Consider the following 21,001-nt stretch of genomic DNA (forward strand, 5'->3'; position numbering starts at 1 on the left):
TTAGCACCGTTCCTAACTCTGGCTTTTCATTTGCACCCGGCGCCTCTTCAGGGAAGTCCTCCAACCACGAGAGGAAGTCCACCCTGACGCCAACGCAGAGGGAGAGCATCCCAGCAAAATCCCCCGTCCCCGGGGTGGATCCCGTCGTAACTCACAGCCCCTTCGACCCCCACCACCGAGGGGGTACTCCGGAGGTCTACAGGAGCCACCTGCCATCACACTTGGACCCAGCCATGCAGTTCCACAGGGCGCTGGATCCCAGTACGTCCAGTCCTTTTTGAGCTACTTATTGATTTCATTTTTCTGTCTTCATTTTATCAATCTACCGTATTTTTCGCTCCATAAGACACACTTTTTTCTTCCTAAAAAGTAAGGGGAAATGTCTGTGCGTCTTATGGAGCGAATGTGTGGTCCCTGGAGTCAAATTGCCCTGGGGCGAGAAGCCGATCATGCCTTTTTTTGGAAAGAAGAAAGTGGGTGTTTAAACAAAGCCCCTGATCGGCAAGCGATCAGGGAGGGAGATAAGGGATGCTAGCAATAAAGGAGGCTGCCTGGGAGGGGGGGAGGTAAAGACAGTGAACTTGCAAGGAGAGGAGACAGGAAGACTAAAGCAATGAGAGAAATTAGAAGAAAAGGAGGAGCAAAAAACAGCTGCAGCTAAGGAAAAGACACTAAGGCAAACAAGAGGGAAGGGAGTATTGAAAGGAAGCAGCTGATCGGCAAGCGATCAGGAGGGAGATAAGGGACGGTGGAGATACAGGAGGCTGCCTGGGAGGGGTAAGGTAAAAGCCCATGGATCCTCAGGATTTTTACATTGGGTCACCCCAAATTCACCATCAGATCACATAGCATGTCCATGGCTACCCAGAAAATGATGCACCCACTGTTGCGTGGGACCGCAATGGCACAAAAACGTAATTACAAAGTATGGCTCCACATGGATCCTCAGGAGCTTTCCTTTCAGGTCAAAGGCCAGGTCCCAGTCTGAAACACCCTCCCCAACCCCTTTTGACAGGTGGGTAGGGCCACAGTCACCTGACATCGAGTGACACCAGGAGATTCATATTTGAAGCTGTAACAAAGACAAATCCCCTGTGTTGCAATACAGAAAAATCTGCTCAAATCCAACCGCAACACATGGCTAATAATATATTATAATTAGTTAGATCATAATCCAGAATTTACAAATCTTAAGCATTCACAAATAATGTATGTATAAGTCCATAAACAAGAAATGGTAAGCGCAACGAATTGCTGCCAGGGAACCCCACAACGAAGTTAGGATGCCTTTCAATAGATAATGTCCAACATTGCAGTGATAGATGCTCCAAGGTGTAGAATGCAGCAACGAACAGCAAATGAAACAGGAACAGAACAGAACAGTGTTAGATTCAGCTAAGTAGCCATGTTGGTCTGATGCAGTCGAAATAAAAAAAATAAAATTGTCCAGTAGCACCATATAGACCAACTAAGTTTGTTCTGGAATAAGCTTTTGTGTGCATGCGTTGGTCTATAATCATTATATGTACCTGAATGGACAATTCATTTGGAATTTATTCGCTGATGAAGATTCATCCTTGAAACAGTTGACTTATCCCGGAAACACTGTTCTTGTTTTGTTTGCTGCTCATTGCGGCATCCTACCTTCGCCGTGGTGTTCCCTGACAGCAATTTATTACGCTTACCATTTCTCATATTTGAAGCTGGCAGCTCAGTGCTGTGGATGGGCAGATCCTGCCTTTTTTCCTCCAGAAAGTAGTGCAGATGGTTCCCTCTGCCCCCCGGCCCAGCTCCCCCATCTAATTATTATCTTCACAACAACCCTGTGAAGCAGGCTAGGCTGGTCAGTGGCATCCGGCCAGTGTGAATTTGCTGGCGGAGTTGGGATCTGAACCTGCGGGGCCCTGCAATGCAGACTCAAACCTTCCCTTTTTAAAATGATCCCTTTCTCCCTTCTCTGCCCGCCCAGCCGCTGCCTACATGTTCCAGAGGCAGCTTTCGCCCACCCCAGGCTACCCGAGCCAGTACCAGCTCTATGCCATGGAGAACACGCGGCAGACCATTCTCAACGACTACATCACCTCCCAGCAGATGCAAGTCAACCTGCGGCCCGACCTCACCAGGGGGCTCTCTCCCCGGGAGCAGACCTTGGCCCTCCCCTACGCGGGAGCCAGAGGTGAGTCTGCTTCCTCTGGGGCGGATAACCGGTGGCAGCCTCTTGCACACCTTGCCTCTTTCCCAGCCTGCAACTTTCAACGCCTCTAGGTTTAGTACGTAGGGCTTGTTGGTTTTTAAGCAGGTTGAGGGGTCCAGTATCAGGGGAGATGTGGTGGCAAATGGGTTCGGCGCAGGCATTCTTTAAAAACAGAGGCTTTAAAGCAGGGTGGTTGGGAATCTTCGGCCTTTGGGCCAAATCCGGCTCGCCATTTGACCTCTGTGAGGCTGTTTGGGGCAAGCCACACCCGCCTGCCCTACACCTTGGGTTCCGTGTGACGTCAGGGGCGAGAGTGGGAGTGGTTTAATGGCCAGCCCCTCCCCACAGGGAACTCTGGGAATTGTAGCTCTTCGAGGGGGGAAACGGGATCTCCTAGCGACTCTTGGCACCCTTAATAAACCATAGCTCCCAGAATTCTTTGCGGGGGGAGCCATGACTGTTTAACGTGGTATCGTAGCGCTTATGCGGTCAGAGTCCTTGTTCTTCAACTGATGGGTCACGGCCTGATTGACGCGGCAGCGGCAGCCCCATCCTACAAATAAATGCTTTTTGAAAATTAAGAAATGGGTCCCCAAAATGCATATTTGGGTTAAAGGTGGGTCCCCAGTCCGAACCGGCTCAAAGACTGCTGGCCTGAGTGATCTTGTGCCTATCTCCATTATGTTTCCCCCCCTTTTTAATTAGGGATCATTGACCTGAACACCATGGCACCCACCATCTTGGTGCCCCACCCAGGAGGGCCCAGCACCCCCCCGATGGACAGGATCACCTACATCCCTGGGACTCAGCTAGCGTTCCCCACCAGGCCTTACAACCCTCCTTCCATGTCTCCAGGTGAGAGCTGCCTCCCCGCTAGGTGGGGAGAGCAGGGGGCACGCCCCCCCAAAACAACAGTGGGCCGCTGACCCTTCCTCCCTGGTGGGGAAGGCAACCCATGGCCTATGTCGCCCTTTGGCCACTACCACCACCCCGGAGTTCCAGGCAGGCTGTTTCCACACCCAGCGTCATCAGGCAGATTCTCAATCTTTTTTTGGGGGGGAGGGTATGCAAAACCTAGCGGCAGCACCCACCTTTGATGTCTTCTGTGCCAGTGCCCCCCTCCCTGCTTTGGTGGATGCTTCCAGGCCATCCATCCTCTCCCCACACTGCCTTAAGGGCCACCAACTAGCTGTGAAGTTAATGGTGAGATTACACTTAACATACATGTCACGTAACTATTTACTAGTACAGTGGAACCTCAGTTTTCGAACGTAATCTGTTCCAGAAGACCGTTCGACTTCCTAAACGTTAACAAACCGAGGCTGGCTGCAAAGCCAATGGATAAAAAAAATGAAAAACTCACCCCGGAAGCCGTTCAACTCCTGAGGCACGTTTGAAAACGGAAGCAATTGCTTCCGGGTTTTTGGCGTTTGGGTTCCGAATTGTTTGGCTTCCGAGACTCTCGAAAACCGATGTTCCACTGTATTTACTTATTTCATAAAATGTATGTGCTGCTTTGTTGTTTTCAAAAAGACCTAAAGCAAGCCTCAAAGCGGTTTATATTAACAGGATAGGTGGGGGCACAGCTTTTAACACTCCTGCTGCAGAGAGTCTGACAAAAATCCCTCTGAGATTCCTGCATTGCAGGGGCTGGATGAGTTGGCCCTTAGGGTCTCTAGTGGCTTTTGGCATTCTTAGGGGAGCTTCAAACCAGGAGTGTCTTTTTTTGATAAATCCACATGCTCTTTCCACTGACTTCTGCCAGCTTTTATCAGATGGCATCCCTTCCCTGCCCTGTTAGGTTTTTTTCTAGCAGTAGGAACATGAGGGGCGGGGGGAACCCTAGATGTCAGGAGGACTTAAGAATTTCTTGCGGACTCTGGCACCCTCTCCAAACTACAATTCCCAGGATTCCTTGTGGGGAGCCATGACGGCAACGAAACCCCTGCAAGCTGCGTCGTGTCGGCTGGCCTTGTTACACAAACGGACCCTCTTGTCTTGTTTCCCCACCCACATTTCTCCTTTTCCCTCCTCACCAGGGCACCCTTCACATCTGGCAGCCTCCGCCGCAGCCAACGCTGAGAGGGAGAGGGAGCGCGAGAGGGAAAAGGAGCGGGAACGGGAGCGCGAGAGGGAGAGGGAGCGTGAGAGGGAGCGAGAGAGAGAGAGGGAGCGGATAGCCGCCGTTCCCAGCGAGCTCTACCTGCGCCCAGGTGAGTGCCCAGAATGCCTTCTCCAGCTGCTGCTGCTGCTACAGCCTCCTCCTCTTTGACACCTCAGAGCCTAAAGCGATTGTGTGTGTGTGTGTAATCTTTAATTTTCTAGTGGGAGGGAGTTCCTCTGTCACTAGGAGGCAGGTGGTTTAAAGAAAGCTTTAGCTAGGGCTTCTGATTAGTACAGGCGCCTCGGAAACAATAGCCGGCAGTCGCATCAGACGTCCGGCTTCCGAAAAACGTTCGGAAACCGGAACACACACTTCCGGGTGTTCGATGTTTGGGAACCAAAATACCATTGTACAGCTCCCAGAATCCTTTGGGAGAAGCCACAAAAGGGGTACCGCAGTGCTTCAAAGTACATCGTGGATGTGGCTCTTGAAGCAGTGGCTCAGACTCTTCAAACCTCCTTATTCTTTTCTGCTACTGCCGGGTGGGATGTTGCTTCATTTCTAATATTTGTTATATTCTTCAGGCGCTGAGCAGCCAGGAAGGCCAGGAAGCCACGGCTATGTCCGCTCGCCATCCCCGTCAGTCCGCCAGGAGAGCGTCATGCAGCAGCGGCCGAGCATCTTCCAGGGATCAAACGGGACGAGTGTCATCACCCCACTGGACCCCTCCGCACAGCTGCGCATCATGTACGTTCGTTTTAATTCTTTTGTGCAGCCGGGATCCTGTTTGCTCGTGACTGACACTCCCCGTGGTTTAAGCAAAGTTGCATCAGGCACTCCTCAGGCAGGATGGTTGCTCTGTGCAAACAGGGACGCACTCAGTCTTCTCTTAAAGCAGTTCCTCAAAGTTGGGTCTCCAGCTGTTTTTAGACTACAACTCCCATCATCCCTAGCTAGCAGGACCAGTGGTCAGGGATGATGGGAATTGTAGTCCAAAAGCAACTAGAGTTTGGGGGAAACACTGTCTTAAAGGGATACATCTGTCCTCAAAGCCCAAGTTGCTCAATGCTTGTAAAAAAGTGTGTTAATTCCTTATGGCTGATAGAGCTTGGAGACGGGGTTAGAAGAAGAAGAAGAGTTTGGATTTGATATCCCGCCTTTCACTCCCCTTCAGGAGTCTCAAAGCGGCTAACATTCTCCTTTCCCTTCCTCCCCCACAACAAACACTCTGTGAGGTGAGTGGGGCTGAGAGACTTCAGAGAAGTGTGACTGGCCCAAGGTCACCCAGCAGCTGCAGGTGGAGGAGCGGAGACTCGAACCCGGTTCCCCAGATTACGAGACTACTGCTCTTAACCACTACACCACACTGGCTCTCCTAGTAAGGAATGGCTGCAGGAGAAGACCAACCGCCTTTCAAATATTTCAAAGGGCTGCCAGGAGGAAGACTGGGGGAACCTGTTCCCTGTCCCTCAAAATTGGAGGGGATAAGATTCTATTGAAACGTTAGGAAAGGATTTCTGACGGGAAGAGCTTTTCGGCCGTGGATCACCCAGCAGACTCTCCTTCGCAGGAGATCTTTGAAGCAGAGGCTGGAGAGAAGGAATCTCTCGGGGGGGGGGGGAGTTGCAAGACTTACCTTTGCTGAAGCAGGGGGTCAGATTGGATGGCCTCTATGGTCCCTTCCAACTCAGTGAGTTGCACCCAGCAGTAGTTGGGCTCAGAGTCAGCCCGCTGTAATGAATGGATGTTGTGTTCTGAAGGCAAAGGAAGGACTGGACTCTGATTAATACAATAGACACAAAGCTTGACCAGCAAGACACTGGGAGAAAGTGCGCTTGCCACTCCCTGGCCCAGGTTGTTTTATTCACAAAAGAACTTTAACACAGCGTTTGTAAGAACCAATAAATTTCCTCTGAGCGTTTCAAGAAATCCCCACGTGGGGACAAAGTCAGATCAGAGGAAGCTTCTTAACTACAAAGATCTATTTCCTATTTGAGCATGCATACATGTTTAGGCTAAATAAACAGGAACCAAGGAGGACTGCATTTAGCAAGCCCTGGAGGTCATAAAAGGACAGACAGGCATTTTACCACCTCCATGTGAACTCTGTTCCTGGCCCTAAGATCTACCTAAAGATTAACAAAAGCTACATCAAAGCTACCTCCTTCAAAGCTATCTCTTTATTTTTATGTACCCAGGGTGCCTGGTGAAGCAACTGGTCTGTGCATGACTGTCAGACATAGAGAAAAAGGGACAGAGATGCGGAGGCTTGTGGGATTGATCAGAAATCATGTCAATGACTCAAACCCAGTCAAAGCGATGCTTTCCCCACTGACACAATGGCTTGCTTCATTTTTCATAATTCCTCGTAGCAATCCTAGATGACCACTACAAATAGATACGGTTAAGTTGGTGAAACTTAGCTGGACACAACCCTATGAGTCTGTGCCAGCAGTTGACGATAGTGCCACTCTTGCTGTATAACTCAAAATGTCCTAAGGTGTTACCGCCCTCTTTTTGTTCCGACCAACAGGCAGATCCCCCCTGGCACTCCCACCATCACCCAGGCCTTGCCCACCTCCCGCTACAACACGGCCGCCGACGCTCTGGCCGCCCTCGTGGATGCTGCCGCTTCCGCTCCCCAGATGGAGGTGGCCAAGTCTAAAGAGGGCGGCAAGCACGACGGGGGCCGCATCGAGGAGAACCCGGGGCGCAGATCGGTCGTGAGCGAGCAGCAGCAGCAGCAGATGGAGCAGAAGGCGATGGAGGCAGAGAAGAGGGGGCCCCCGGGCCTGTACCCCTCGTCCTCATCGAGCTACTCCTCCTCGGGGAAATCCCAGCCTTCCTCGTCCATCTACTCGGACGCCGGGAAGGACAAGGGCCCGCCTTCCATATCCAAGTATGAGGAGGAGCTCCGGACGCGTGGCAAGACCACCATCACGGCGGCCAACTTCATCGACGTGATCATCACCCGACAGATCGCCTCCGACAAGGACGCCCGCGATCGCGGATCCCAGAGCTCAGATTCCTCTAGCAGCCGTATGTCTTTGTAGTTTTCCTTTGGCCTCCTTAGCCTGGCTACAGGTTTGGCCCTTTTAGGTGCAGGGCAGTAGTATCAGTGTTTGAAAAAGAAAAGGTTCTGACCTCCTTTTTACTCCTAATCCTCAGTTGGCCTTATCCTCAGACCTTAGTTGGCACAAAAGAGTCTTTGAGAAAGAGTATTCTTGCAGAGTATTGCTGCTTTTATTCTTAAAAAGTCTTCTTCAACCACGACCGGCAGCTTTTACACGCACCAAACACATCCAGCTTTCTACCATCCAACCAACCAACCCACACCAAACACTAACATTGACCACTCTATATATACAGGTACAATTTGGTGAAAGGTTGCTTGAGTCGTTGTAGGCCGCTGACTCATGCTGACTTAGAAACAGCAGCCAATTTTTAGCCGTGACAAGTGGTTCTCAAACTTTTATGGCCCTCAAACCCACCCCCAACTCCCCCTCCTCTTTACAAAGTATTATTCAGGGTCGCAGTTTCCCTCTTGGACTACTCCAATGCGCTCTACTTGGGGTTACCTTTGAAGGTGGCTTGGAAACTACAACTAATCCAGAGCGCAGCTGCTAGGCTGGTGACTGGGAGCGGCCGCCGAGACCACATAACACCAGTCCTAAAGGATTTATGTTGGCTCCCAGTACACTTCAATTCAAAGTGTTGGTGCTGACCTTTAAAGCCCTAAACGGCCTCGGCCCAGTATCACTGAAGGAGCATCTCCACCCCCATTGCTCATCTGAGATCCAGCTCCGAGGGCCTTCTGGTGGTTCCCTCACTGTGAGAAGCGAGATTGCAGGGAACTAGGCAGAGGGCCTTCTCGGTAGTGGCGTCCGCCTTGTGCAACACCCTCCCATCAGGTGTTAAACGAAACTGTCCCAAAAGGGGTTCAGCAAAATGTACTTTGTAAACCCCTTTTTAGAAGAGAGGCTTTCAAACATGGATGGATGAAAATGTTAATCGGGGATCCCCAAGCTGTTTGGGGGTTGGGGGGCTGAGGACACCTATGGAAATCTAAGGAACGTTCTAAAGCAGCACAATATACCCATTTCACAGAATTAAAACAAGTGGGTCCTCAAATCTTCTCTCTGTCAACAACAGACGAAACACCTGCACACATAACCTTAAACACAGACGGAAAACAGGACCCCTCTCTAAAATATTTAGAAGGGGGAGGGGCCTATAGTGTTTCCCCCAAAGGCAGGATACCCACCTGCACCCCTATTTATACGGGTTTTCCTGGGAAACAAAGTCAGCCATCTCTCATCCAAAGTGTGAATCACACTTCTACACCAGCAGACCTAATACTACCAGAGGCAGGTCAGGGTTGGGCCTTACGAATGACCTCTGTCTCTCTCTCTCTCTCTCTCTCTCTCTCTCTCTCTCTCTCTCTCTCTCTTCCTCGATCCATGTAGTTTCCTCCTCCCACCGCTACGAGCCCCCCCGAGATGCCATCGAGGTGATCAGCCCCGCAAACTCGCCGGTCCCTCCCCAGGAAAAGATGCTGCCTTATCAACAGGAAGCCCCCAAAATGAGCCAGGCAGAACGTAAGTTCTCACTGTCCAGGATTGGGGCAGCCTCTCGACTTGCATCTTCGCGAACCAGGGAGGGCGAATCGGGTGCAGACGATTTTTTTGATTCATTTATTCAGAGTCGTGGGTCACAAACAGCAAATGACGAATCTTAAAACCGAATAGAGTCGCAGGCCAAAATGCATACATATGTATGGGCGGAACAAGCTTGCAAGTAATTCGCAATTAAGAGTCGCGTATCTCTTTTTGCAGTGCGGAAAGAGAACCTTGCAAGCCTGTAGCTGAAGCGTTTCTTATCAAGTCCCACCGAGCGCCATTGGGACGTTCTGCTGATTTTATGAGTGATCTTTTCTGAGGGCAAATAATAATAATAATAATAATAATAATTTATTATTTATACCCCGCCCATCTGGCTGGGCCCCCCCAGCCACTCTGGGCGGCTTCCATAGAAACCAGGAAACACTAAAATATCATACATTAAAAACTTCCCTGAACAGGGCTGCCTTAAGATGTTTTCTGAATGTCAAGTAGTTGTTTATCGTTTTGACATCTGCTGGGAGGGCGTTCCACAGGGCGGGTGCCACTACCGAAAAGGCCCTCTGCCTGGTTCCCTGTAGCTTTGCTTCTCGCAATGAGGGAACCGCCAGAAGGCCCTCGGCACTGGACCTCAGCGTCCGGGCAGAATGATGGGGGTGGAGACGCTCTCCTGCTATAGAGGACCACAGGATCCCCACCTTCTTGCATTGTGAATCTCTTCTTCTTTTCTAACTAGGAGACTGCAGCCGTCAGTATGAGGGGTCGATCCACTCCTACAGGCAGCAGCAAGATTCTCCATCGCCGCAGCAGCAGCAACAGCAGCAGCCTCCTCCTCCTCCTCCTCCTCCGCCAGCTGCGCAGGGTGAAGGGATGGTGCCCGTGCCACGAACACACCGCCTGATCACCCTGGCCGATCACATCTGTGTAGGTTTGCGTACTGTGCACCTCTGTAGGAAACTTCCCCGATGCTTTCATCTGAGGAAGGCATCCCCAAACTCAGCCCTCCAGCTGTTTTGGGACTACAACTCCCATCATCCCTAGCTAACAGGACCAGTGGTCAGGGATGATGGGAATTGTAGTCCCAAAACAGCTGGGGGGCCGAGTTTGGGGATGCCTGATTTGAGGTTTACCCCCAGATTCTCACCACCGCTTATAGGAACTCGCATGGTTGCCTGTATACTTGTAGTGTCTAATACGGTCCATTTCTAGTTCCAGTTCATCAAATTTGTACAGCGCTTGATTGAAAAAACAAACAAACCGTCAAAGAGGTGTACAATAAAGGATAAAGCAAAAATGATCCATAAGAAAAACTAACAAGCGTAATTCAAGACTTTCGAAAAGTAACAACCGACTAAAATTAAAATGCACAGCAGCTTTCTAAGCATCTGGATAGGCTTGTCTAAGCAAAAAAAAATTCAGCAGGAAGGGAATAGTGACGGCACCTGCATAATTTCAATAGGCAGGGAGTTCCAAAGTGTAGGCGCTGCCATGCTAAAATACTGATTTCTTACTATTGCAGAATGGGTATTATGTAGTCTGACCTGCTGATCGAAGCGGTTGAGTGGGTGTAGATGTGATCTTGTAGGGAAACTGGTCCACAGTTGCAAAGGGCTTATATCTACTAATAGCAGCACCTTGAACTTGGCCCGCTAGCAAACTGGCAACCCGCTTAGGTTATCTGCAGCACAGAGAGAATTCTTCACTCGACGTTATATAGTTAGATGGAGACAAGGCTGAATGCTATAGTGAACTGGTAGAGCCCCTGCTTTGCCAGTTCCAGCCCTCCCCATCTCTAGGCAGGGGCTGGAGAAAACTGCTGCCTGAAACCCTCACTGGAGAGCTGCTGCCAGTCAGTACTGAGAATACTTAGCTAAATGGGCCCAGAGGTTTGATTCAGTAGAAGGTGGCTTCCTGCTTTAAATCAGCTTTTTATTGAGACCCATGAGGACTAGAAGCTTGGTTTAGTTTCACGGGAAGGGCTGGAGCACACTCTTTGCTTGCAGACAGTTCCAGGTTTGATCCCCTGCACCTCTGGGTAGGACTTGGAAAGCCTCCCTGCCTGAAATGCTGGAGAGCTTCTCCCAGGACGAATGCTGAGCTAGGTGGATCATCAAGTCAGTTTCCTAAGCAACTGGTGGTCATCATCAGGGCAAGAACTGAGTTGGTTTGTGGGGTGTAATTGAGAAGGGTAGGCACGCGCCACTACCAGCACTCTTGATTGTAGGATCTTTTGCAAACCTGTTAAGGTGTTTTTGGAGGCGAGACTAAAATAATAATAATAATAATAATAATAATAATAATAATAATAATAATGGGATTCTCTGCAAAATTCCTTATCCCCAAAGCCAAGTAAACATTGAGTCTACACTGGCTAGTTGCTTTATTTTGTAGAAAAGTTGGGCATCCTTCATCTTGTAATTTCTAAAACACACACACGCTGCTTTTACAGAATTCACAACAAAAATAATTAAAGGTTTCTCCCCTTGACAGCAGTCTGCAAATCAATCACACATGCTTCCTGCCTCGGGTGCTGGTTTGGTTTTGCGAGATTGTTGCTGTTTGTTCATTTTGTCTTTTCCGTTTTCCCCGCAGCAAATCATCACCCAGGATTTTGCCCGCAACCAACCTACTACGCAGCCATCCCTACAGACTCCCACTAGCACATTCCAGACCTCCGCCCCAACTTCCATTGCCACCACGAACCGGGTGAAGGCCTCAAACCGCTACAGCCCTGAGGTGCAGATCCAGTCTGCGCCCCACCAGCGCCCCGGGTCGCGAGTGTCCCCTGAAAACCTCTCGGAGAAAAGCAGGGGAAGGTAACGATTCATGTGACTTTGCACCTTTTTTGCTGTGTGGTCTTGGGTTAGAAGGCTGCGCCGCATTGAGAAGGGGGGTCGTTCTCTCTCACCCACTCGCTCGGAACTGGCTTTGGAGCTCGTCATTGATTTGGCTCGTCATTGACTTTGCTGCTCCTCAGTTTGCTAAGAGCCCCTGATCCAGGCCTTCCTGAGAACTGAGATGGAGGCTGCATATGATAGCTGGAGTTTTAAAGACCAACTACTGGTCTCTGCTGTTTAACATGCCCCGACACCTTTATCAGATTCCTCTTAGCTGATAAAGAGCCCGAAATTAACAGGCCTGTGGCAAAGTACTGTTACATTGCAACAAGAATAAGACGAGCAATGATGTCAGCAACGGAGTTCAAATTGTAAACATCGAAGGAACGATAATAAACAGTAGTGACATTTGAATTTAATTCTTAAAACCTTAAAAGACGAAACCTGGTCATAAATATAAGCACCAATTCTGTGAATTGGCCATATTTCCACTGTTATTTGTAGCACAATACTACTTATAATGTCATATTTTTATAAATTGCTTTCTGGTCATTGACCGTATTAAAGATATTTGAATTTGAATAACATGCCCTGACTTACAAAGTTTCATACATTGTCGTGTATCACCTGGTGATCACTGGATGAAGGACAGCCTAGAAAAACAACTGCCCTATTTTTCGCTCCATAAGACGCACCTGACCATAAGACGCACCTAGTTTTTAGAGGGGGAAAGCAAGAAAAAATATATTCTGCGCAGAGCATGTAAGCGGCTCTCGCTTTTCTTGCTTTAAATCAAGCAAAGCGAGAGCCGCTTACGTGGCTTCGGCCCCACTTTCTGCAGCTCTCACTTTGCTCCCGCCTCGCTTTAAAAGAGGAGGAGGAGGAGACACCGGGACAGGTGCTTTGCTTGCTTTCCAGCAAGGTGGGAGGAGGGATGGACAAGCAAAGTGAGAGCTGCACAAAGTGGGACAGAAGCCACGTAAGCGGCTCTCGCTTTGCTTGCTCCCGTCTGTCCCTCCTTCCGCTTCGCTGTGAAGCCAGCAGAGCAAGAGGCACTGTGCAGCTCTCGCTCTTGCTCTGCTGTCTTCAGCAGAGCAGTGCAGCACCTCTTGCGGAAAAGCCAGCAGAGCCGCACTCACGCTCGGTGCGGCTCTTTAAAGAGAGAGCTGAGCAGAGCCTCCCGCTTGCATTCGCTCCATAAGACGCACATACATTTTCCCTTACTTTTTAGGAGGAAAAAAGTGCATCTTATGGAGCGGAAAATACGGTAATAATCATACAAAGTAAATAACACATTAATGCTAATAATAAACCATACTAATGGTAAGTAATATTACTAATATTTACTTGATAAATGGTGAAAACATAAAAATTACATACTGCTTGATTGTAAAAAAACCCAAAAACCTCCAAGCAGTTTGTTCAAATGAAACAATGCTTTTAGTATTGCTAATTTCAACTGTTTCCCAACATTTGCTAGATCCTTAAAAGGAACAAGATGCTGAACTAGATTGGAGAGCCAGGGTAGTGTCGTGGTTAAGAATGTCAGACTTAAGACCCAAGAGGGAGGAGGCTTTTGGTCCCCACTCGGCCTTCAGGAAACTCTCAGGCTAACCACCCTCACCGGGTTGTTGAGAATAAAATAAAGAGGAGAGAACTATGCACACGGCCTTGAGCTCTTTGGAAGAAAGGTGGGGTGTAAATATAATAATATGGTATGCCTTGCGGAGGACCTTACGGTCCACAAACAATAACATCTTGGAAGTCCCGGGCCTCAAGGAGGTTAGACTGGCCTCGACCAGAGCCAGGGCCTTTTCGGCCGTGGCCCCGGCCTGGTGGAACACTCTGTTGCAAGAGACCAGAGCCCTGCGGGACTTGACATCTTTCCGCAGGCCTGCAAGATGGAGCTGTTCCGCCAGGCCTTTGGGTGGAGTTCAGTCTGACCCCTCTCCTTTTACAAGACCCTGCATATAAATGGCCTCTCTAACTCTTCTCACCGGCTCATACAGTTTCACCTCAGCCTCCCCCCTATAATGTTTGGGGCAGGGAGACCAGGAGAATATTTCTGCGTGTTTACAATTTGATCTGCTTTTGTACGTTTCTTGCCCCGCAACCTCTCTAGGCTTGGAAAGTCCCCAGAGAGGAGCCACGTTTCCTCCGAGTCATACGAACCGATCTCGCCCCCCCAGGCCCCGGCTGCTCACGAGAAGCAAGACAGCCTCATATTACTCTCCCAGCGATCCGAGCCTTCGGAACAGAGGTACACAAGACGGGCATCACAGCAGTTTCACATTCGTGTCTGTCGGTTAAGTTGCTTGCGTGTGGTCTTAAGATTGACAGGCGCACACAGAGCCCAAGGTGCCCTGATAGAAATTTCTGGTGCAAGAGTTTGGCAGAAAGGTAGCTCTATAAGCCTGTTAAAACGTATGTGCAGGTCCTGCTCTCGGAACACAGCCCATCTCTGTGAAATCATTCGTCAGGGGAGCGTTCGCATAACGAACTGGCAACTTCCCTTATTTCCTTTGGGGAAATTTCTAATGCGTGATTTCTCCCTCCTGCCTTTCCTCTGTTGTTTCTGCTCGAAACGGCTGCCATCAACCAGCAAAACACAAGCAAGGAAGTAGACAAACTTTAAGGCTGATACCTGAATCAGCCATTCCTGTAGTAAGGTTCTGGGTTCAAATAAGCAGATTTTCATGTAGCGAGTGTCAAGATAGCGAGAAACACGTGTATGCCTGCAGGTGTTTTCTTTTTTTAAGACTCGCCCATTTTCTTTCTCCACCCTTCATTTTCTGCAGGACGGACTCTCGTTCTCCGGGGAGCATGAGCTACCTGCCTTCGTTCTTCACCAAGCTGGAGAGCACCTCGCCAATGGTGATGTCGAAGAAGCAGGAGATCTTCCGCAAGCTGAACTCCTGCGGGGGAGGCGACAATGACATGGGTAACGAAGGATCCCCTTTCGCTTGCCTTTTCCTTTTCTCAGAAATAATTCCCCAGCCACTGTGTGTTTCCTGAGTGCAGTCCAAGATATCCTCATTTGGCCCTGATGAAATAGATTGATTCCTTCATTAATGCCTGCTAGGATCACTCCCAAAGCACTCTCCTGGGCAAGGGATTCCCTGTCTCTCTCTCTGTGTGAGTTGGTGTTCTATCCTCACCTCCTCCTTTCAATCGACTTTCAGCCTCATCTTTGCATTTGGAGGCATCTGGGCCATTCCACCCACTCTTCCTCAACCCGGTGCCCTCCAGACATTTTGGACTACCAATCCCATCAGCTGCAGCTATGCTGGAGAATGGCTGATACTCACTCCTGGTGCAGAGATAGGGTAAAAGCCACATCTGTCGCTCCGCCCACTTTTGCCTCTGGCTCCGCCCCCTCCCCACTGTGGTCCCAGCCCTTGAGTTCAAAAAGCTTCCTTATCCCTGCAGGGCAGAGGAATTGAAGAGAATCTCATTTGGATGAGGACATGTTTGAATTTGCCTGAGTTGATTCTGATTGGGACGTGTGTTTTGTGTGTCTCTTTTTCACCAGCTGCCGCTCAGCCAGGGACTGAAATCTTTAACTTGCCCGCGGTCACTACCTCAGGTGAGCCTTCCTTGAAAGCACCCAGTGAGTTGTGGGACAGAGGAGGTTCCCTCTTCCTTACCGCAGTCTTGAGCTGCTGTTGGGTGACAAAGCTGCTCTCACAGTGGAGCCCGTGGTAACCTGAGAGTTTGGATGCTGCCTTCACAGCATTTTAGGAAATGTTTGCGTGTGGGGAGAAACCTCAGAAATTGAAACGATGAGGTCTAGAACCTTAAATAGACGCAGCAACGATCCTGCCACAGTAAGGGCAGGGAGCTACAGAAGTAGCTGCTGACACTTTGTATGGGGTGTCACTTTGCAGCCACATTCACTTTTTTAAAAACAACAACTTGTCCACATCAGTGAGCTCAACAGTCATGGAATTGTAGTGCTGGGACTCCCAAAGGTCATCGAGTCCAACCCCTTGCCCAAGTCACTTGCATTTCATCAACCAGGAAACATTCTTAGGTCTGTAGCTCCCACCGGGGGATGGGGAAACTTTTAATTCCTGAGGAATTGGTGAGGTGATCGTGCAAGGTGTCATGGGGAGATGTCTGTCAGTCCGGCACCCGTGTAAATCCCTTTGCTCTTGCGTTTTCAATGCACACATTAGCAGCCTTGCATGTGGCAAGCCTTGATTATTTCGCAACCAAAACAGTGCTCCTACTGTCAGTCGCTGGCACGGTGGATTTTTTTCCAGCTGCTTCACAGTTTGCAAACTGAAGCTTTGGAGCATGGGTAGGCAAACTAAGGCCTGAGGGGCTGGATCTGGCCCAATTGCCTTCTAAATCCGGCCCGCGGACGGTCCGGGAATCAGCATGTTTTTACATGAGTAGAATGTGTCCTTTTATTTTAAATGCATCTCTGGTTTTTTTGTGGGGCCTGCCTGGTGTTTTTACGTGAGTTGAATGTGTGCTTTTACTTAAAATGCACCTCTGGGTTATTTGTGGGGCATAGGAATTCATTCTTTTTTTTTCTTTTCCAAAATATAGTCCGCCCCCCCACAAGGTCTGAGGGGCAGTGGACCGGCCCCCTACTGGAAAAGTTTGCTGACCCCTGCTTTGGAGCATTGCATCAACTGTACTCACCATTTTCTTTCTCTCCCCCCACTTTCTCTGCCCCTCTTGAAACTGCCTCTCCCTCTCCTTCCTGTCTCCCCGCCCTCCTCTTGTTCCCTCCCCGTCTCTCTTTCCTCCTCCCAGGTCCAGTCAGTGCTCGAGGTCATTCCTTTGCAGATCCTGCCAGCAACCTGGGCCTGGAGGACATCATCCGCAAGGCCCTGATGGGCAACTTTGACGACAAAGGGGAGGACCACGCCATCGTCATGGCCCAGCCCATGGGACTGGTCTCTGCGGGCTCCAACCCCTCTCTGGCAGCCAGCAGCGATCTCCGGAGGGAAGACACCAACCCTTCCCCCAACCCAGGTAAGGGCGGCTGCGGCACACTTGGGGGGAAGCTTGCGGCGGCTGCATGGGCACAGCAGGTCCTTCATACGCAAATTTTGCGGCTTCACGGCTGCAGGTAGCAGTGCTTCCTTTGAGCACCAGCTGCTGCGAACCACAGGAGGGGAGAGTTGTTCCCTGCGCTTGGTCTTGCTTGAGGGAATCTGCCGCTGCGAGAACAGCATTCTGTACCAAATGGGCCCCCTTTGGCCTGATCCAGCAGAACTCGTCTTATCATTCATTTATGTCACATGCCCTAAGTCTCCAATTGACTTCACGGGTGGCGCTGTGGGTTAAACCACAGAGCCTAGGACTTGCCGATCAGAAGGTTGGCGGTTCGAATCCCCGTGACGGGGTGAGCTCCCGTTGCTCGGTCCCTACTCCTGCCAACCTAGCAGTTCGAAAGCACCTCAAAGTGCAAGTAGATAAATAGGTACCACTCCAGCAGGAAGGTAAACGGCGTTTCCGTGCGCTGCTCTGGTTCGCCAGAAGCGGCTTAGTCATGCTGGCTACATGACCCGGAAGCTGTATGCCGGCTCCCTCGGCCAATAAAGCGAGATGAGTGCCGCAGCCCCAGAGTCGGCCACGACTGGACCTAATGGTCCGGGGTCCCTTTACCTTTACCTTAGGCAGGAAGAATCAGCTGAACAAATGTAAGATGGGGGTACCTGGCTTCCACGTGAAAAGGATCTAGGGGTCTCTGTAGACCGCAAGCTGAACACGAGTAAATAATAATAATAATAATAATAATAATAATAATAATAATAATAGTAATAATTTATTATTTATACTGCGCCCATCTGGCTGGGTTTCCCCAGCCACTCTCAGGGGCTCCCAACAGAATATTAAAATACAATAGTCTATTAAACATTAAAAGCTTCCTTAAATAATGTGATGCAGCAGCAAAAAAATAAGCTAATGCTATTCTAGACTGCATCAACTGAAGTATAGAGTCCAGATCAAGGGAAGTAATAGGACCATTCTGTTCTGCCTTGGTCAGACCACACCCAGAGCCCTGCGTCCAGTTCTGGGCACCACAATTTAAGGACATTGACAAGCTGGAAGGTATGCAGAGGAGGGCGACCAGGATGATCAAGGGTCTGGAAACCAAGCCTGATGAGGAATGGTTGAAGGAGCTGGGGGTGTTTAGCATAGAAAAGAGGAGAGTGAGAAGAGATATGATAGCCCTCTCCAGATATCTCAAGGGCTGTAACATGGAAGATGGGGCAAGCTTCTTTCTCCACTCTGGAGGGTAGGACTTGAACCAATGGCTTCAAGAAACAAGAAAGGAGATTCCAACAAAACATCTGGAGGAACCTTCTGACAATAGGAGCTGTTTGAAAGTGAGACGATCTCCCTCAGGAGTTGGTGGGCTCTCCTTCCTTGGAGGTCTTTAAGCAGAGGTTGGATGGCCCTCTGTCATGGATGTTTTAGTTGAGATTCCTGCATTGCAGGGGGTTGGTCTAGATGACCCTCGGAACCCCTTCCAACTCTATGATGCTATGCCTTCCGTGGAGGCAGCATGTAGCCAAAGATGGCAACTGGTTGGCTACTGCGAGAACAGGATGCTGGACCAGATGGGACCCCCCCTCTTAGCCTGATCCAGCCGGACTCTTCTTGCATTCCTTTATAAAAACAATTTGAATGCAACTTTTGAGACCAAGCCCACTGCCCATGCCTCAGCCCGTGTCCCATTCTCACCCCACGTGAAGAGGCATCCCCCTCTGTTGCAGAGAACTGGGCAGTCTCTGTCTGAGGGCGCGGAAGAGGCCCTGGCATCCCTCCCTCCACCTTTCCTTTTTCCAGGTGGTGTCAGCAAGCAAAAGCTGATGGGGAAATCGGGCAGCAGGAAGTCTAAGTCTCCGATCCCCGGGCAAGGCTACTTGGGGACAGAGCGGCCCTCGTCGGTCTCGTCGGTGCACTCGGAAGGGGACTACCACAGGCAGACGCCGGTGTGGTCGTGGGAAGACCGGCCCTCCTCCACAGGTGAGCCAGGCCAGTCGTGGGCACCATGGGGAAGCGCCTTGCTGCGGGTGGCAAGATCTTCCAGAGGGCTGTTTTTATTTGTTCGCTTAAAGCATGGGTAGGCAAACTAAGGCCCAATCGCCTTCTCAATCCGGCCCATGGATGGTCCAGGAATCAGCGTGTTTTGACATGAGTAGAATGTGTCCTTTTATTTAAAATGCATCTCTGGGTTATTTGTGGGACATAGGAATTCGTTCATTCCACCCCAAAAATGTAGTCCGCCCCCCCCAAGGTCTGAGGGACAGTGGACCGGCCCCCTGCTGAAAAAGTTTGCTGACCCCTGGCGTAAATCAAAGCAAATTAGGCAGTTTCTTTAGGCCACCAGGCCACCTAGCAAGGCAGCTTTCATTTCCAGTCAGCTGCATCTCTTTCCTTAAAATGAAAAGCAAAGTTTGCAGTCCTCGTGGTTCTGAATGGAGAGCTCCTTTAAACAGAGCCACAGGAAGCTGCCGTAGGCAGAGTCAGACTGTGGGCCATCGGCTTAGTGTTGTCAACACGGACTAACATTATTGGCTCCCCAGCATTTCAGACAGGAGTCCGGCATGCCATTGAAAGAAAACAGAGCAGCTTAGCCACCAAACCATGTTAAAAAGGCAAATGGGGAAAGGATACATGGGTGGCCAACTCTTGAGAGACTGCGATCTACTTTCAGAATTCAAAACTGGCAGTGATCTGCCCCCATTTTGGGGGGTTTCAGCTCAAAGTTGTTGAACTTACTTAGGGAGAAGAAAAGCCCTGTTTTTTTAGGAGTTTAAAAAACAGCTATTTGGGGGGGGAGCTCCATGGGGGGGTTAAAGGCAAGGGACAAAGGGGTAAAGTCACTCACAAAAAGATCGCTGTGGATCAAAACAGCAGCGCAGAGAAAGCTCCGTCTTCCCTTCCAGAGATCATACAACAATGGAGGGCAGGGTGAGGGGGCGTGGCAGGAGTCAGTTTTAGTGATGCTAAGGAAAGGGAGCAGAGATCAAGCGCGATCTACCAAAACCGCGCAGGGATCTACCAGTAGATTGCGATTGACCTGTTGGGATACTCCAATGAAAGAAAACGGGGGTGGCTTATAACCAGAATAAAATCACAATTAGATTGAAAGAGATAGGATGCTCTGCTGTCCTTACAATCAAGAGCCATACAAGTTTTGCGAAACAGAAACAGTCATTAAATATATTGGGAGAGGGTGGTCCCCAGGTGCGGGCCAAAAATGCCAGTGGCTTGATGATGTCAAACGAGCCTCACAGGGAGGAAAGGCCTATTCATGGAGGAGCAAAGGACTGTCCTTGGGTACCAAGCCGCAATGGCTGTGCTCTGCTCCCACAGCTGGAGGCAGCCATGCTTCTAAATCCCAGCACAGTCGTACCTTGGATCCCGAACGCCTTGCAAGTCAAACGTTTTGGCTCTCAAACGCCACAAACCTGGAAGTGAGTGTTCCGCTTTGCGAACGTTCTTTGGAACCCGAACATCCGACAAGGCTTCCGGAAGCCGCACCTTGGTTTCCAAACGTTTTGGAAGTCAAACAGACTTCTGGAACGGATTCCGTTCGACTTCCAAGGTACGACTGTAGCTGGAAACCGCCAGAGGAGAGATAAGCTATTGGGTTCAGATCCTGCCTGTGGGTTTCACTGGTCAACCACTGAGAGCTGGAGGATGGACTAAAGAGGCCATTGGTCTGATCCGGTATTCTCTTACGCCAGGCATGTCCAAAGCCCATGGGGGGGGGCTAATCCAGCATGCTGGTTGGAATATTTCCTGGGGGTAAAATCCCCCCAAAAGCTCAACAACTTAAATCCTAAAGAAAGGTTAACAACTTTGTGCACTTCATCAAATCTGGCCCTCTTTGAAAAAGGTTTGGGCACCCCTACCTTACGCTATTCTGTTCAGGTAGACAACCTGTGGGTCTCCTGCAACAGAACTCGGAGGACTCTATTGAGAACCACCTGGAGGGGGAAGGATTTGTGAACCTCACAGTAGCTGATGCCACAAGATCTTGTCTCCCACCAGTTGCACAGGGTTAGTAGTTCAGGTTTAACCTCCTAATCTAACATTCAATTCCTCTAGAGTCTAGTCAACCCTGGGTTGGAATGTGTTTGACCCAAAATGCAGGATTGGGCTGGGCGCTCTGTGCACAGGCTGATAGGACTTGCGACAATATTTCAACCCCTCATTTCTTCTTCTTCTCCTCTTTTCCCTCCCCACCCCTTCCAAAACCTTGACCCTCCAG

At 49.9% G+C, this 21,001-nt stretch overlaps 1 protein-coding gene across 3 annotated transcripts in view; it reads left to right on the forward strand.

Annotated features, from left to right (window-relative positions):
* Positions 1-21,001, forward strand: part of NCOR1 (nuclear receptor corepressor 1) — a 110,842-nt gene that overhangs the window by 88,390 nt on the left and 1,451 nt on the right. For 2 of the 3 annotated variants that reach the window (XM_081890106.1, XM_081890107.1), the window contains exons 34-47: positions 52-261; positions 1,970-2,176; positions 2,900-3,049; positions 4,234-4,407; positions 4,883-5,045; positions 6,832-7,337; positions 8,765-8,896; positions 9,654-9,841; positions 11,510-11,733; positions 13,877-14,014; positions 14,553-14,695; positions 15,287-15,340; positions 16,522-16,743; positions 18,568-18,747. In XM_081890106.1, the coding sequence (XP_081746232.1) occupies positions 52-261; positions 1,970-2,176; positions 2,900-3,049; positions 4,234-4,407; positions 4,883-5,045; positions 6,832-7,337; positions 8,765-8,896; positions 9,654-9,841; positions 11,510-11,733; positions 13,877-14,014; positions 14,553-14,695; positions 15,287-15,340; positions 16,522-16,743; positions 18,568-18,747 (2,691 nt within the window). The remainder of the gene's footprint in view (positions 1-51; positions 262-1,969; positions 2,177-2,899; positions 3,050-4,233; positions 4,408-4,882; positions 5,046-6,831; positions 7,338-8,764; positions 8,897-9,653; positions 9,842-11,509; positions 11,734-13,876; positions 14,015-14,552; positions 14,696-15,286; positions 15,341-16,521; positions 16,744-18,567; positions 18,748-21,001) is intronic. The other variant, XM_081890108.1, reaches the window with a different exon arrangement.

This window comes from Podarcis melisellensis (assembly GCF_964234715.1).
Source record: "Podarcis melisellensis genome assembly, chromosome: 15".
Lineage (NCBI taxonomy): Eukaryota > Metazoa > Chordata > Lepidosauria > Squamata > Lacertidae > Podarcis > Podarcis melisellensis.